The 16,598-nt window shown below is 47.0% G+C and overlaps 1 protein-coding gene across 1 annotated transcript in view; it reads right to left on the reverse strand.

Annotated features, from left to right (window-relative positions):
• Positions 1-1,104: 1,104 nt before the first annotated feature.
• Positions 1,105-16,598, reverse strand: part of ITSN1 (intersectin 1) — a 189,631-nt gene continuing 174,137 nt past the window's right edge. The window contains exons 34-39 of the mRNA XM_074360306.1: positions 14,945-15,157; positions 13,798-13,919; positions 12,548-12,630; positions 12,138-12,221; positions 11,147-11,320; positions 1,105-9,287 (exon numbers count right to left, since the gene is read on the reverse strand). Of these exons, the coding sequence (XP_074216407.1) occupies positions 9,139-9,287; positions 11,147-11,320; positions 12,138-12,221; positions 12,548-12,630; positions 13,798-13,919; positions 14,945-15,157 (825 nt within the window). The 3' untranslated portion in view covers positions 1,105-9,138. The remainder of the gene's footprint in view (positions 9,288-11,146; positions 11,321-12,137; positions 12,222-12,547; positions 12,631-13,797; positions 13,920-14,944; positions 15,158-16,598) is intronic.

Genomic DNA, 16,598 nt, shown 5'->3' on the forward strand with positions numbered 1-16,598 from the left:
TTCTTTTCCAAACAGGCGAAGGCTAACTGGAGTGGCTGTGAGCTCTGCTGGGCAGGACCCCGTGGTCTCTGGCTTTTCTTGTCCCCAGACAACTAGGCCCAGGGGACAGCTGACTGGCTGGCTCATTCCCACTCACAGCCCCACTGCCACCGCAGCCACAAGGGCATGGTGCTGAGGAAGAAGGGTCAGGACCCATCCTGAGCGGGTGGCCCAGACCGCGTGGGCTGCTGGGGGCCTGAGACAGCCTTCCCAGGCCACCTCAAACAAGGAGATCTCTGAACAGCTCCATATTTGGGAATAAAGTCAGTGACACCCACACAGACAGTTCCTCAAGGTAATTTGCAGATTGCTTGTCTGACAGTAGATTCCAGGAAGCTTCCAGAAATCACAGCTCCCCACACCCCTGAAGTCCAGAAAGTCACTTGGACCCCAGCATCTGCCAGTTTCAGGCCTAGTGAAAAGGGACTTTGACTGTTGGTCGCCAGCATTAGGAAGCATACTGCTTGTTGAAAGAAATGTTGAAAACCTAACGCACACATTCCCCATATGTCCTTTCAAGCCACGACCTTCAACTTTTCACAAACAGTGACCTCTGCGCAATGCCCTGGCTCCCCGGGAAGTGGCTATTTTCAGTGACGCCTCGTTCCCAGCCTGTTAGAGGAGGCTGGCCTCGCGGGGCTGCCACCTCCTGAAATGACTTCTGAATGCATCTCTCAGAGGTTTAGACCTTGACTTTCATGGGATTTTGCATTCCATCCCTCCCTAGGTGGCCTGCGGGGACATTTCTGGTGGCAAGTATAGAAAGTCTTGCCCCAGAAGCAGCCTGGACCTCTGAACCTTCCCTGGGGAAGGGAAAAGGTGTCTCTTGCCTCTGGCATCTCCGCCGGGGACACAGGCACCTAGGAGGCTGCTCTGTGCTGCCTGTTTTGTGAGCCAGAAACAGCTTAACCCAGAAACCCCAAACATCACCCTTCAAGCCGCCCAGCTGTGAAACAGACAAAGACGGTGAAATGCCCCAGGAAATTGCATGGAAAATGCAAACGCCAATGGGATATGCTGAATCCATCCTGAAAGAGAACTGCAGAGGGTGACCAGGAAGTCAGGGGTGGCCACCTGCCCACATTCGGACCTCTCTAGAAGGACGGTTGGGTCCGCCCCAGATTCCTGACCAATTTGCCAAAACTCATGGAAACTTCTGGGACACATCACACGGACCTGACGGAAGCAGGCTGTCAATCCTCTCATCCTTCCTGACACAACACCCTCCAGAATATGTTACCTGTTTAATGAAACACCAAGGCCTCATCTGAGGTCTCGGCGGAAGGATACATCACTTTATCTCACCGCCACCCATTCCATTCAAATCCATCACGCTCCCTGCCCCCGCCCCAAAATGATTTCTTTGAATTTCTAACATATGCAACTCGGATTTTCTTTTTAATAAAAGAAATTTAGTTGGGTTGAACCCAAGTAATCTGATTAAGTTTTCTACTCCTGGAACAGGTTTTTAATTTTTTTTTTCTATAGTTTTATGCACTTAAATTAGATTCCTAAAATACTCTCATATACATACAGAAAAAATAATCTCTCGATGGCAAATCACATTTTACAATAACAAGTTAAATATTTATGACTACAGAATCTCTGTTAGTTTATGTAACATTCACCAGCATGGCCTCTGCCATACCATGTGTACATCTAGTCAGGGACAGCCCCATAAACATACAGCAGGGATTTCTGGACAAGCCATTTAAAGAGCATAACTTTTTCACTTTAGGTAGTGGAATTCTGCCTTTTTCTTAGCTGGAAACTGTATAAAATGCAGAAAACCGGTAGCTGAGAACTGATTATCATACACAGGACATTTTTGTTGCAGATTCTCCACTGTATACACGTATTTACACACATGTTGACCACTTACAGATGTGAGGATACAAGGTGACGTGACGTAGCTAAGGCAATGCGACATGAATTGTATGACTGCCAACTTCTCTGTCCAGGAAGGGCTATGAAGGGGTGGAAAGAAGGGGTCCGTGGGGGTACAGACCTCAGCTAGCTGGGCTTCAGCAGACAAGATCTGAAGTTGGTTTTATAGTTCAAAGACACTTGGGCTATTGGCAATGTATGTTTTAAATGCATGTGTTGAAATAAATATCATTACCAAAGATCTTGCTAGAATATCTACTTTCTGACAGTGAATATTTAGCAGGTGACATTTGAAGGATGTTAATCTGTAAAATGTACAACAAAATGTTCATTCATGACAACTAATGCTGACACAATATTAATTAAATGCCTCTAGCAAACCCTTTCTGAACTTCCAGTAGTTTGGACAATTGCATTACACGTAGAGACGAAGCTATAATTTGCTATTTCTTTCAAAGTGACACAGTCAAACCCATGCAAGATGAATTTACAATTTCTGTTCAACTTTCTGTCAGTATTTTTACTTAGCAAACTTTAGAATCCCAGACAGAACCGAGAAACGTAGATGGGATTATTGCTCTGTGGGTACGGAAGTGAAATTGGCTTGCAAAGACCAAGCAGAACCACAAAGGTTTTGGTGCATCAGGTCGAGCGCTAGAAAACACTAGTGAAAGGAAGTAACAAGCACACAGCAGGAGCAGCTCCGTGGTCATCAGCCTCCCGGGCCCGTGGTGTCTAGAGCTGGAGGCTACTCACACAGGGGGTCCCCTCCTCTCTCCTCACATCACCCTACTCACAGACCATCCTATGGGGAGAGCCCAGCTGGGAAGCCACTGCCTCTCAGAAGCAAGCACCCTCCAGACACCTGTAGACCAAGGGCCCAGGCCTGGCAGGGAGGCAGCAGGCCGGACGCCCTCCCTCTGAGGAACAGCACCCAGCCCCAGGGGAACAGGCACTGAGCACACACCCCACCCCCAGCTCCCTGCTTCTTATAATTATTACCGGATGCTCACTTGGAAGGCAGAGGCTGGAAAAACCTCTCTGTCCTATCAGCAGAGGAGAAAAGTCCCTAGGGGATGACTAATGACCAAAAGGAAGGGTTTTATGTCAAATCAGTGGGTTAAATGGTAAAGCCTCTTGGCATCTATAGCATGCCCTGGACTGGGAGCCGGGATAGCAGGCATATCTGCCAGCTAGTGGCTTGGGTCCCCTACCCTCTGATTGGTCCAGACCACCTGTGCTTTTATGAAATAAAAGCAGACATTTTGAAAAGTGTATCAGCCCCCCTCTCCGTAATCTGCCAGGGAAACTCCACAAAGAAGCGAAAGATGAAGCCCCACCTGCTTCAAAAACCAACTGAAAATACGTGACCAGGGCCGGCTTCACGGGCGTGTGACCTGTGCAGTCACACAGGACCCTGTGCTTAGAAGGATCTGCTCTTGGTTGAATTCTCTGCTGTCATCACCTCAAAATTCTTAATAATTTTGAACAAGGGGCCTCACCTTTTAATTTTGCACTGAGCCCACCAATTATGTAGTGGGTCCCAAGTGTGACTATGAGAGGGTCAGACCAACGTGTTCCCCTGTTCAGTCCACATATCCACTCATTGTCCCCGGTGCACAAGCAGGCACGCACACACACACACACACCATGCAATGAGCTGCATCCCAACAGTTCCTCTACATCTGAAATTCCAGAAGTCCTAGTCTCCAAGTAGAGACTCTGTTATCAAATCCAAGCAGAGGGGACCTGACTTCTAGGGACGGCCCAGCAGTGAGGGGACACCTCCAACTTACATCTGAGGCCCCCAAACGGCTGAATCTCAGGGGCCTTCACCAAAGCAGATGCAGGAAGGCTAAAGACCCCTTTTATAGCCCCAACCCCAGCAGCAGAGAAAAGCAAAGTGTCACCAGGTACCCCAGGAGTGCTGGCTTCGAGCCCCAATCTCGCCACTAACCTCCTTCCCTCTCCTGCCTTCAGTCTCAGACTCAGCAAGCTCGTCCTGTGATTTAAACAAGAGCGATATCCTGGAGCTGCAGTAGGTGGAGCCAGCGCCCTGGGATCCGCCGGAGGGACCGGCCAGTTTCCAGGGGGAGATCGCCCCCTAGCGGCCACAGTGGGTAGAACGGCAGCTGCAAAGCCGCCACCCCGCTTTCTCTGCTTCCTGCAACGCCCTCTTTGCCCCAGGCCCTCATTCTGTTTAGACAGAGAAACCAGGAGGAAATAAGGGGTTTGAGTATAATAGGAAAAATGCAAAGGAACATAGTTTTAGAAACACAGACGCACAGAAATGTTATTCTTCTAAATGAAAAAGTACAAAACCAGAGTTCCTAGAAGAAGAAAAATATGCATTCTTTCCACTGCATTAAAAGTAACCCTGGTTACTGATAATTCTCAGTAAATATCAGAGAAACGCTCAATTTTTTTCAAGGCTGACCATGTAAGCCCACTTCTGAACAGGTTTACTTGGTGCGCTTTGAATCCTAAAATATTCACACTATTCAGATTTTAACAATATAGGCTGGTATAGAAAGTAGAGCAAAAGCCTATTAAAAACAACTCACAAAACACCTTGACTTACAGTAAGGGCGAACCTACCCCTTAAATAGGGCAACCACACATAGCTGAAAAAATGATTATGTGGGTGTTGTCTGGTTCCCCGAGGTCAGATTAAAGAGAGTTCCTTTCAGCGGAGGAACTGATTGGATCTGCGTGTCACTGAAATAATTATGCAGCGGTGGAGATGAATTTTTACAAGCACTGGGTGTTACTCAAATGACTCAAAATTAGATCTACAATTAGGCTGTGAAAGCCACAAAAGCAGGTCCCTCCTCACCACCTCCCAGCCCCTGGGATAGTGGTCTGGCCCAGGATAGGGACTCCCTGAATGAACGATGCACAGTCAACATTACTATGTTACTGAGAGATCACAACCCAGGGATAAGACTTTCCAGCAGGTTGGCATCTGGGTTTTAATGCTCCCAAGATAGCGTTTTCTGTCTTTTCCTGTGAAATGTTTTCCAAGCTTGTCAGGAGCAGATTCTTGGCTCCTGAAGGTAAGCAGGTTATGTACCTTAGGTGAGCCCAATGACCTCCAAACATATCCTGGATCTGACACAATGCAGGGTGAGGAAACGGGAGTTCTAGAACATTCTAGAACATTCCTTTCCTCTAACTCAAATAAACGGCTGCATTCTCAGTACAGTAAACATCCCAAGTATATTGACACAATACTAAGCAGCCCCTATAAAACACAGCTCAGGGCCCCCAGGGGAGTCTTGGCAGCTGATCTGAGCTGTTCCCTGCAATTGGGAGAAGTCCCCACAGGCATTTCAGCACTCAGCACCCCTGGGTGCAAAGTGAAGGAGGTATCAGTTTACCAAATACCTCTTAGGGTGGCTCAGACCACAGCGTCTGAGGGCCTCATCGTGTCAGTCACCAGTTTCTGGTGCTACTGATTATGCTTCCGCCTGGTAGGAACTAAAGTCTTAACCTTCAAAGCCAAAGAAGAATCTCCAGCCTCGTCTGTTGTCATCGCCTCACTTTAGGGCATTGAGGAGGCTCTAAACTTGTAAAGCGAGTGTATCTGGAGAAAGCAGAGCCTCCACTAACCTCACACTGAAATGACTCTAAGTCTGAAATGACCCTGCTGCCTGTAAGTCTGCAGGTGTTCATTTCAAAGTGCTAGTGTCCACTGTGACTCTCACCTCCAGCCCCAAAAAATAAATGGAGAAGAAAAGGAATTGAAATAAAATGAAAACCTTCTTGCTGTTCCCAATGGAAATTCTTAAAATCGTTACATACACAAAACGAAAATTCTTCTTGAGAATCAAAAAGACCCAACCAACTAGGAAAAGAACGATGTGGAGTAGAGATAGAGAAGGCTTTTTGTCTGCTCATACCAAGTACTGGCAAACTCTCAAATAGACCCCAAGATCTCCTTTCAAGTAAAATCAGAAGCCCTTCCTCCACTTCCGCTTTGTTATCCAGCCCCACAAGATTCTCGAACACCCCCGCTCTGTATGGTCAGTGGCTGTATGTTTGCACCAGGCAACTCCTGAACAGACAGGACTTTGGGGTACCAGGTCACCAAGACAATGCAAGCAGTCAACTTCCCATTTTCTGATGGGATTTTTTTTTCCAGTTTAATTCAGTGCTACTCAACTAGATGAAATCCGTCACTTTCATTGACTTAGGTCATGCTTAGATTGTTCAAAAAGCAAAGAAGAAAAAAAAGGCCCCCTTTAATATGAATGTTCTTTGGGAACATAGCTCTCTCCTCTGCCTTCAGAGGTCAGGGCGTGTAATCCAAACAGTCAACCCACGAAGCCTGGCCCCAGTTTCTTGAGCATCCTTGGAGACCCCAGCCTAGAAGGATCTGTCTCCCTGTGTCAGGCCAGCCCTGGATCTGAATAAGCCACATCTTCAGGCTCTCATGGTCACAACAGACCTGGTTCCAGGAGAGGATGCTGCCTGCCAGAGAGACCCTGCCCCAGGGGGCTGGGGGTACAGATTGTTCCTTCAGAAGAGCTGGTCTACAAAGGAGCCCCAGCTCAAGGGCTTCTGTCCTCAGGGCACAGTCTTGTGAACAGAAAGGCCCCCTTGTTGGGCTTAGAGGAGGTCAGTGTGGCTCAGAGAAGAAGGAAGCTCACAGGGATGTCTGGAGGGCTGGACTCAGAACACCAGGATTCAGCAGCCTGGAGAAACCCTGGTTTTGAAAGCAAAGAACTAGGACACAGATTGCTTATTGGCAAGGGACATTTCATCTCTATGAAATACTCCCCAGGCAGCCAAAAAGGTAGAAGTGAAGGACTAGAGGTCAAAAAATTTTAGACTCCAGGCATCACCCACATTCCTGTATCTCACACAAGACTCAGGAGTCACAGCTGGACCCCAGGGCCAGCCTAACTCATCCGTAAGTTCAATTGGGCATGTAACAAATGACCCCAGTGAGGACAAGGACAGTAATCCATAATCGCCACCCTGGAGGAGCATCTAAGAGATGCTCAGTATAGTCACTTGGTGAAAAAGACGCACATATTGCTTTTTCATGCTACATTACTTCCAATAACGGGACTCTGCGAGTAGGTGACTTGGTGGACCTAGAAAGGCTACAGATACTTGGATGTCATTGAGCACATGACATCCAACCAAATGAACGGTGATGCCCAACATTCACATGCAAACAAAGTCGATGAAAAAAAGAGAGGACCGAAAGACGGGGACTGGGATGGTGACCCAATACGACCCAATTTACACAGGTAATCCTTCTTTATCTACCATAGTAACATGTCCTTCATAAATACACTGATCAAACTGCACTGGGTATAGAAATAGGAAAGCATGATTTGTGGGTCTATTTGTAGATTTAATTTTAAACAGTTTCTTAACAACATCCAAAAAAATATAAACTTAAAGTATTTTAACCATGTTTTCTGCTGGGAGGTGGGGAACAAATGCATGCTTGGAGTTGAACTTGGTCTCCAGTGTCTTCAGTTGAGAGTTTCTAACTAAAGGGTATATCTGCTTGTTTCAAAAAATACCTATGTCTGTTGTTCTTGATATAAAATTCTACACTATCTTTAATAAATAAATAATAAAGTGTTTCTTAAAAGTATGAAATGTAAACTTTGTGGCCCTTTCCGACACACACATTTAAAAAAATCACTTGAACAATGACAGGGTCTCATGGGAAAGTATGATGCCACACATTCAGTTCCCAGCACGGTGGGTAGTTCACCCTGCCCCTATGTTGATGCTGTCTTTAGAAAGTGTCTCTACAACCCTAACTAAATTCTAAGGACCTACAATCAGAGAGAACACTGTCTAACACAGGAAAGCTAGATTCCAGTACCAAGAGAACATGCAAAGAACATTTCATGAAAAAGACAAACAGGGATTGTGAGAACATTAACATGCGAACAAAATACCACCCACACTTTTCATGACCCTAAGTCAAGTTCTTATCTACTTAGCCAGCCTATCTCCTGGCATTGAAGGAGAAAAACTCAAAGAACTCAAACCAAACAGCTTAGCACACGGTCATACACTCCTGACTATGGCAACAAGCACGCAGATTTTTCCATTACTGAGAGGCTGGTTGTGTATGGTGGAGTCTGGGAAAGTCTCGGGTCTTCTTCCCTGGAGTTGAGGGGCGTGCGTGCTCCTAGGGTCTCTCCCCCACCATCTAATAGATTTCCTCCACAGATTGTCACTTTTCCTTCTCACACCTTGGGGATGCTTTCAGGGGGGACATACCAAGGATATCTGCTGAGATTTCCCACGGCAATCAGGATCCAGCTCATTCAAGCAAGAACAGGCTCAGAGCTGGCCACCGGCAACTACTCTTGTCATAAAACATCACAGGACCTCCAAGCCAAAAGAGAGCTTTCCAACTGGGCTGGCAACCAGGACCCAACAACGTCGTAAAGTAGCCTTTCAGGTGACCTGCAGTGATCTAATCCAGCAGAGTGGAACTCTGTAGGTAACAGCCTTCCTCAGCCGTCTTCCAAGCACGCTGGCGCTCACGATCAGATCACCTGATACTGACAGTTTTCATCAGCATCTATCAATAAAAGACCTGGAGGAGACTGGAAAAGCTCTACCAACACACCTGCTAGAATCTTCCACGGACCAGCTCTTCCAAGAGCTAGACCTAGATCAGAGATCAGGAGACCACTTGCCCGAGTGATCAGACCCAGGGCAGCATTTCAAATAAGGTCCCAGCGTGGGGAACAAGATCCTGAAACAATGACAAGACCATCATGTTATTTCTAAACACACCAGGGACTGGGCGTCATAGGTCAGGGGGCCTCCTTGGGGGCTGGTGGAGGTAAGAAATAGGAGGGTTACATGAGTTCTCCAAAAATACAGACATTGCATTTATAAATCTGTTTTACATTAACCAGACCCAAGCCTCAGGCCCAGGGACGGACCAGACTCCCAACCAAACAGAGCCAGGGGCTATGGGGTTTCAAAGACCCTAGAAGCCACGATGAGACCTGCAGTGAGGACAAAGGGAAACACAGTTTTGTTTCATAAAATGGGAGATTGTTTGGGGGAAGGATTGTCAAGAAGGATTCCCGGAAGCTTTGAGAGGCCTCTCTTTGCTTTCCTGCTGCCCTGTGGCCGAACACCAAACGGTGGTCCTCATTTCTGGACAGCATCCGTTGCCTCGGGCTGGAGCTCTGCTAGCAGGCCCTGGCCGGCTCCCTACGGCTCATCAAACAACTGCAGGTCCAGGCGGACCACAATCTCTCCTGTGGGAACTTCGTGCAGCAGGAGACACTTTGTGACTGGACCCTTGGAACCCTGGTCCTTCTTGATGTCAGCCACACGGATCTCCGTCCGACCCAAAAAATCTGAAAGGAGAAACACACAGACCCTGTTCAGGGAGGATTCCTTCTCTTCAAGGTGCGTACTTGGCATATTGGGAACGTCCCAGTGAGTTGTTTGTTAGACTTTCCCCTCTTCCCAAAGGGAGTTAAGTCAGTTTCCGGGAATCCAGAAATTACAGTGACAGCATAATTTTTAAATGGAGTGAAAAGAGAAAGGTACCAGGGTGGGGACAAAGGAGAGTATAGAAGGAGCTCAAAATGCAGACTTTCCTCACACCTGGGGACCTCCAAAGGGCCATGAGCTTCCTGGGAGGCAATGCAAAACCAGATGTCGTATCAGCTGCCCAGTTTGCAACATACATGAAATTCAAAGAAGTAGCCCAGAAGAAAGTCAACTATTTCTGGGACAAAAATTGGACGGTAATTTCTCCCAAGGATTGTCACAGGAGCAAGTTTCGTGACGTTGCACTCCTATCAGATGTTGCATTTCCTATCAGAAATGTCAAGGATGGTGAGTGCGGGCGGGTCTTTCTAATGGCTCTCTGCATGTGCCAGGGAGCAGATGTGAGGAGGTGGGACAGGAGGCGACAGCCCAGGGGCTGCAAGCTTCCAGTGATGCTCCCCAAACAATCTCAACACCACTTTGTATCAGACATTGAGTGTCACTATGAGAACAGATGTGAACATGTTTGAACCTTTTTGTATATGCTATGCCAATCACACGATGAAGTCAAATAGGCCTCCAGACCATTAATTCCTTCATTTTTTCATCAACAGTTATTAATTGGAATACACTATGATCCACATCCTCCTGTACAGGAAAAAGCCTTCTTTCAAGTTTCCCATTTAAAACCTAGGAATTTTTTCTGGTGGAAGATGCCGGTTTATTTCACCCCTTGTGTGTTTCATGGAAATAATCTCCCAAGGAAGACCACCACCAGGATTTTCAACATAAACTCTTAAACCCAGTGGAGCTGCTGTTTGTGTCATAATATTTCACTATTACAAAAAATCAACCTCAAGTCTTTATTTATTAGAATAAAAAATTGCCAATGAAACACAGTGGTTAAGAGCCCAGACTTGAGAGTCAGGTTGTTCTGGCCACACTCTAACATTTAGGCAGCTACATGACCATCTTTGGGATATAACAAATAGAAACTAACTCACAATGAGATAATTCATATAAAAGTACTAGAAGAAAAAATTCACACAGTGCAATTTAAGCCTTTTGCGGATCATGCCTGCATTAGACCCTCACTCCTAGCACTTAATTATACTCTTTTGAATATAATAAAGACCATGATCTTTAAACTTACTCTCTTATTTTTATTAGGTTGAGAAAGAGAGAGAGAAGTTCCTTGAAATTATTGGCCAGACCCATTTTTTTCCAGGTTCAAAGTAGAAAGTTGGTTGAAGGGATGATGCCTTCAACAGAATTCCATCCTTTTGATTCATCAGCAATGTCACCCGAAAGGCAGTGCCTGATTCTGCCACAGTTTTTGCGGGCTAACATTCTTGTTTACTGACTAGTTTTGTTCATTTTCACTGTGGCTTTTAGCTGAGGACTAAAGAATTGGCCTGAGGCTTTGGGGGACCACCCTCCTTGCAGTTACCTGCTCTGGGGAAGCAGAGGACCATGGTCTTTGTTTCGGGCAGCTGGACCACTCTGGACCAAACATGCTTTGTCATCTTCTCTGAGATGCCCTGGCATTGGTGAAGGCCTCTTTCTAGGGGAGGCTGAGTCTCCTCTTGTGCCAACCTCATCTCTCTGGCAGGAAGCCCAAGGGATTCTGGGCACAAAGTTCTCAGGTAGAAAACATTTATCCATGAAAGCCAAGTGACAGGGAAAGGGGCAGAGTGCCTTGGGACCGCTCTCTACTCACCATCTGGCGAGAACTGGTCCCTCTCAAACACAGTGATGCAGAGCACCTCCTGTTCCAGGTCTTTGATGAAGAACTGGCAGTTGGAATTCCATTTGGGATTCAGAGTGTCCTGGATCGTCTTGGTGATGTGACACTGGGAGCCCATTGTCACCTCGCAGTACGGGTTACTCTTTCCTGGAGGGAACAGAGCCTGCTCGACTCCCGCCGGCTGCCTGGTGCTTCTGCATGTAGGGCAGGGTCACAGCCACAGGGCAACTCTTTCCTCTACACTCCTCATTTTGATCCCCCTCCACTGCCCCACTTAATAAGTAGCATAAAATGAAAAATCCAGGCTAAAACTTCCACAATCCAGCATTATAACATTAGTGGGCTTCAGAACTAAGCCTTCCCTCTCCCCTCACTTTAGCCGTAAATTGTGTCAAATCCACAGTCATCCCTCAGTATCTGTAGGGGATTGGTTCCAGGACTCCCACAAATACCAAAATCCGGGGATGCTCAAGTCCCTTATATAAAATGGCGTAGTATTTGCATGTAACCTACACTCATCCTCCTGTTTACTTCAAATCATCTCTAGATTCCTTACAATACCTAGTACAATGTAACTGTTATATCAATAGTTATAAATACAATGTAACTGTTATGCAAATGGTTGCTGGTGGGCAGCAAATTCAAGTTTTGCTTCTTGGAAAATTCTGGAATCTTTTTTCTGAACATTTTTCGATCTACAGTTGGTTGAACCTGCATAGGCAGAACCCCCAGATACAGAGGGACTGACTGTATCGTGAATGGGCAGCCACTCAGATCTCTCTGGATCTCTCTGGAAAGCAAAATGGCAGAAAGGAGTACATATTTTTAATTACAGATTTTTAACAAGTGCTAGAAAAACCAAGTCTGGGAGGAAATTTAGGATTATGGAAAGAGACAGGTGGGGGGGATGCAGAAGAGGCTTCCACCAGCAATATGTGCTAGAGGGGGCTTCTCGGGTCCTTACCATGTGACCGACAGGGTTTCAGCTCAATGCCTTCCACTACGTTCACCATCAACCTTCCAATGCCTGTGGCCCTCTGGGAACGGACTGTGACCGCAAGAAAAACAACACAAAATGCTTCCTTTTAGCATTTGCTGCCTTTCCAATTTGTCTCATGATCTGTTTTATGTACCTGCCCCCCCCATTCAAGAACAGTTGTCCCCTCCTATCCTTAAACTCTTGCTCCCTTGCTCCTGGAATCTGCCCTCCACACCTCCCCCTGAACCCTACTCTCCTCTTCCGCCCACATCCACCCTCAGGCTCTCCTGGACCTCAGGGCCCATCTCCGAGTTCCCGGGATTCTGGGCCCGACCGAGTGGCTCTCCGCCCCGGCTTTGTGGGAAACCCCGGCCACGCGGCCAGCAATGCGTCACCCAGATACGCCTTCTCCCGCTTCTTCTTCTCCGTCTCTATGTAGAGCTCAGAAGCCGCTTTGATTTTCTGCACCCAGGCAGTCCTTGGAAAGGAACAGACAGGAAGATGCCAAACAGAACTCAGGGAAAAGACTCCAGGTCTGTACAAATTCAGTTTCCAGGACTCTGCTTTGTTCATTAGATTTTCACAGCAAAGCCTGGTTTTACGTCATAAGATGCTAATAATTATTTCTACCATTCATAGCAAAGACATCAACGACATTGGTATGGATGGAATCAAGACCTGTGTTTGTGTCCCCACGGAAGGAAATCTATCATAATGATAAATGCTGTCCTGGGGGAGACGTTGGCACACAGCTCCTCTTCTTCCCTTATTGAAAAGCATCACATACTTGCCTAATCCAATAAGGCCAGAAGGACCTCTCTTACTAAACCACCCAAGGGGAGAAACCATGTCCCAGATAAGGAACCACTTTCCGTGAAAGAGTAAACACACGCTAGGGAAGCATTTTGGCACGATGTTTTCTCCTTCATTTTTCCGAGAACCATATGCATGATAACTTTAGCCAATTTCTCGCTTGGCACAAATGCTCTTGGAATGTTGTTGATCTTGTGTCAAGTTCACCCTTCAGAAAATCGTCTATTTGATTTGGCTCCAGGGCAGAGCCTTAAAGGCACGAATGAAGCAAAAATGCCCCCAGTTCTAGGAGTCAGAATGCCTGTCCAAGTGGGCCCACTGAGGAGGGGGTCAGGTTCGGATGGTCCTATTAAGTAACCCCCAAGTCGCTTTCCTACTGGTTGCTGCCACCTGGGAAACTTTGGGAAACGTGAGATGCTCATTTATCTCAAAGAACGCTGAAAATTTCTTTTTTAAAAATTCTCAAGGCGGGAGGGTATAGCTCAAATGACAGAGCGCATGTTAGCATGCGTAAGTCCCTGGGTTCAATCCCCAGTATCTCCTCCAAATATAAATAAATAAATAAACCTAATTACCTCCCCCTCATAAAAAAAAAAATCTCAAGCAAAATTCGTTCCAATTCATTTTACTTTAAAAACTTCACGCCATGGGTTGAACTTTTTGGGAGGCTCTAGAAAAAAGTATTAAGACCTTCCCACCCCCACCTCCAGCCAGAGGGAGCGGTACTGCAACCCAGGGAATGTTGGGACCTTCCGATTGATTAAATGTCCCATGTGTGTCCTACACCTGGTGGAATCCGGGCGCCCAGTGCTGGGGAGGGGACAGGTCTTACCTTTCGTTTATGCTTTCTGCTCGGAGGGTGTAGACTCGGTCGATGTGGGAAATGTGGAAGATGGGTTCGTCCCCTGAAGGGTCAGTAGGTAACTTTACTAGAACTTCATTCAGGAAAATAGGCTGAAAAATAATGCACAGACATTATAAAACCAGACTAGGGCAGAGGGCGGGGGCTGTGTGTCCTAGTAAACTATGAGTGTGTGTGTGTGCTTATGTGCACGTGTTTCAGTCAAGTAGACTGAGGGTGAGGGTGTGTGTCTGTGTGTGTGTGTGTCTGTGTGTGTGTGCCTAGGGTAGAGGGTTCAGTAAACTATACCCAATTAATGATTTTGTGTTAATATTGACTTTCAGATATTACAAATTACAAACATGGATTTTCCCCCTCCATTTTACAGGTATTCTTAAAGTCCCCCAGAATAAGAATGGATGGGTCTGTTTTTCCCGTTGTACGTTCTAATCAGCAGTCTCCATCAAATTTACCTCCAAGCAGTACCCTCCAAAGACATTCATACAAATTTGCTAGTGACAATCTATGTAAGTACATTGTTCTTTTTCCCAAAATAAGGCTAACTGCTGCTTCAGAGAAAATTCTTCTGTAAAAACACCCCCACAGAGACAAATTTAGAAAAACAATATCCCGTGGCATGAAGACACACAAACACAGCCATGCATGTAGAAGCAGACCAAACAAGCAGCTAAGGAAAATTCTCCACACACTGATTGTTTAGATTGGCTTTTGCTGAAAAAGGCGAGGTGCTCAGACGTTCCTGAGAAGTTTGGAGGGGGACCCAGGGATGCTTGGGAGGTGGGTGCTTGAGTTCTAGCTTTAAGCTTTCCCACGCCGGCCTCATCTGTACACTAGACCATGACCCCCACCAGGGCAGGGCGTGCCTTCGTCACAACTGGGGAACCCACCGCAGCCACTTGGCAGCCAGCTCATAGATGTTTCGTCCATCACATTGAGTGTCGTTCCTTCTCTGATACTGCTGGGACCGTGCTGCTACGGTCACCCTAAATCCTCGCTCACTCCCTGCACCTCCTCTAGGCCAGAGCCCTCAAGCCCTGCTAAAACTCTGATTCCTTTTGGAAATTTTCTCCTCCTCCCCAGAATCAACCCTGAGATCACGATCTAGAATCAAACTTACTGTTTTGTACATTTTATACTGCAGGTTTGATTTGGGGCTGAAGACTTTGTCGGTGCCGGAAGAGCCCAGGGGCTTTATGATTTGGGTCAGCAGGAGGAAGTCGTTGAAGAGGAAGCCGTACAGCTCCTTGTTGCTCTTGGCCTTGTAGAGCTTCCCGCTGTGCAGAAACTTGCGTGGCCCCAAGCAGTTGGTCACTGAATTGAACACAAGTTGCTGAGAAAGGAAAGCAAAACCCAAAGAAAACATGATGAAGTGAGGTCATTTTTGTTTTTTTTTATTTTGTTTGTCTGCATCTGAAAGCATGAGCTCCAGCAGAATCTGAGACCAGGCCCCAGTGAGTCCGTATCTTAGACTCAAATCAAGGACTGCTTTGAAGACTTCAGGCAGTGACTTTTGGAGCCAAGGAGTCAAAGGTGTGGTTCTAGAGATTCCATGTGTCAAGATGAATCTTAGTTGTAATTCCTAATGCTTTTTCTTGAGGTCTGCTAGTGTCTCAGGGTGATTGGGGCTTTTCTCCATTTTATTTACGGGGGAAACTGGGCAGCAGGAAGAAAACACTCCCACCTTGATGAGTATGTGCTGTGTGCAGGGCGGTCCACCAGAAGGGACGTGAACCAGCTTCAGTGATGGCCCTGCACAGGCTCAAACAGTCCTGTGTGGCTCTGGAAGCAGCAGCTGTAGCTGAACAATTCCACAGGACAAATGCTGCTTCCCAAGGCACAGCTGGAGTCCAGGCCCCCACCGCATGGGTGGACCTCAAAATTCAAGGTGCTGGCTGATCCCTCAGAGCCAAGCAGAGCAGACACTGTGTTTGGTGTACATTAAATCTCACCCAACTCACTGGTTCCGAAAACATGAAGAGCACAGCTCTCTTCCTGCCACTTCCCAAACCTTGGGGATGGCTTTAAGTCCTTAAGCACAGCTCTGTCATCCCTCCTGGGCTCTATCATCTCATGCTCTATCATTCTGCTGGACTCTGTTATTTTCTGTGAGCAGGTTTAAATGGGCAGAAGAAGACTGTGGAAGATATGTCCCCACTAAGGCCCTCCTTTTTGGATAGCAGGGGAAAGACTGAGGGAGGGGAAGGCCACAGCTGTCGCCAGGAAGTGATATGATCCAGGCAGGAGTCAGACCCTCAGGGTCTCTGTTGGCCCACACTTGGGCCCCAGGGGTATGTGCCACCCAGCAGCCCTCAAGGCTGAAGCTCTCTCCAGAGCTATGAACCCTACAGACCTCACTGAGGAGAGTCTTAATGAAGAGGAGAACACACATCCTCCAAGAGATGCTGGTGGCCACCTGTCTGCCTCCAATATGAGAGAAAGAATCAGTGGCGCCCCTGTGAACAGAGACCTATAGGCATCAAGGAAGAGTGGCCAGTCCACTCCACTCTCAGGTACAAGGAGGGACGAGGGTCCCTAACCTCCCAGTGAGGCTCTGGGGGATCCCCAAAGACGGAGTGTTACACTCCAACAGGAGCCTCCAAAGGGTACTCTTCACCCCTTGGCCCTCTGAACAGAAGCCTGGAGATCAATCTAGCCCTTTTTACTTGCCAAGAGAGAGTTCAAGCCACTGGGGGGCAATGAATCCAGTGATTCACTTGGATGACACAGAGGTGATACGGTTCATACACACTCAAAGATTAGGGCCTCCAGCT

This window comes from Camelus bactrianus, chromosome 1 (genome assembly GCF_048773025.1).
Source record: "Camelus bactrianus isolate YW-2024 breed Bactrian camel chromosome 1, ASM4877302v1, whole genome shotgun sequence".
Taxonomy (NCBI): domain Eukaryota; kingdom Metazoa; phylum Chordata; class Mammalia; order Artiodactyla; family Camelidae; genus Camelus; species Camelus bactrianus.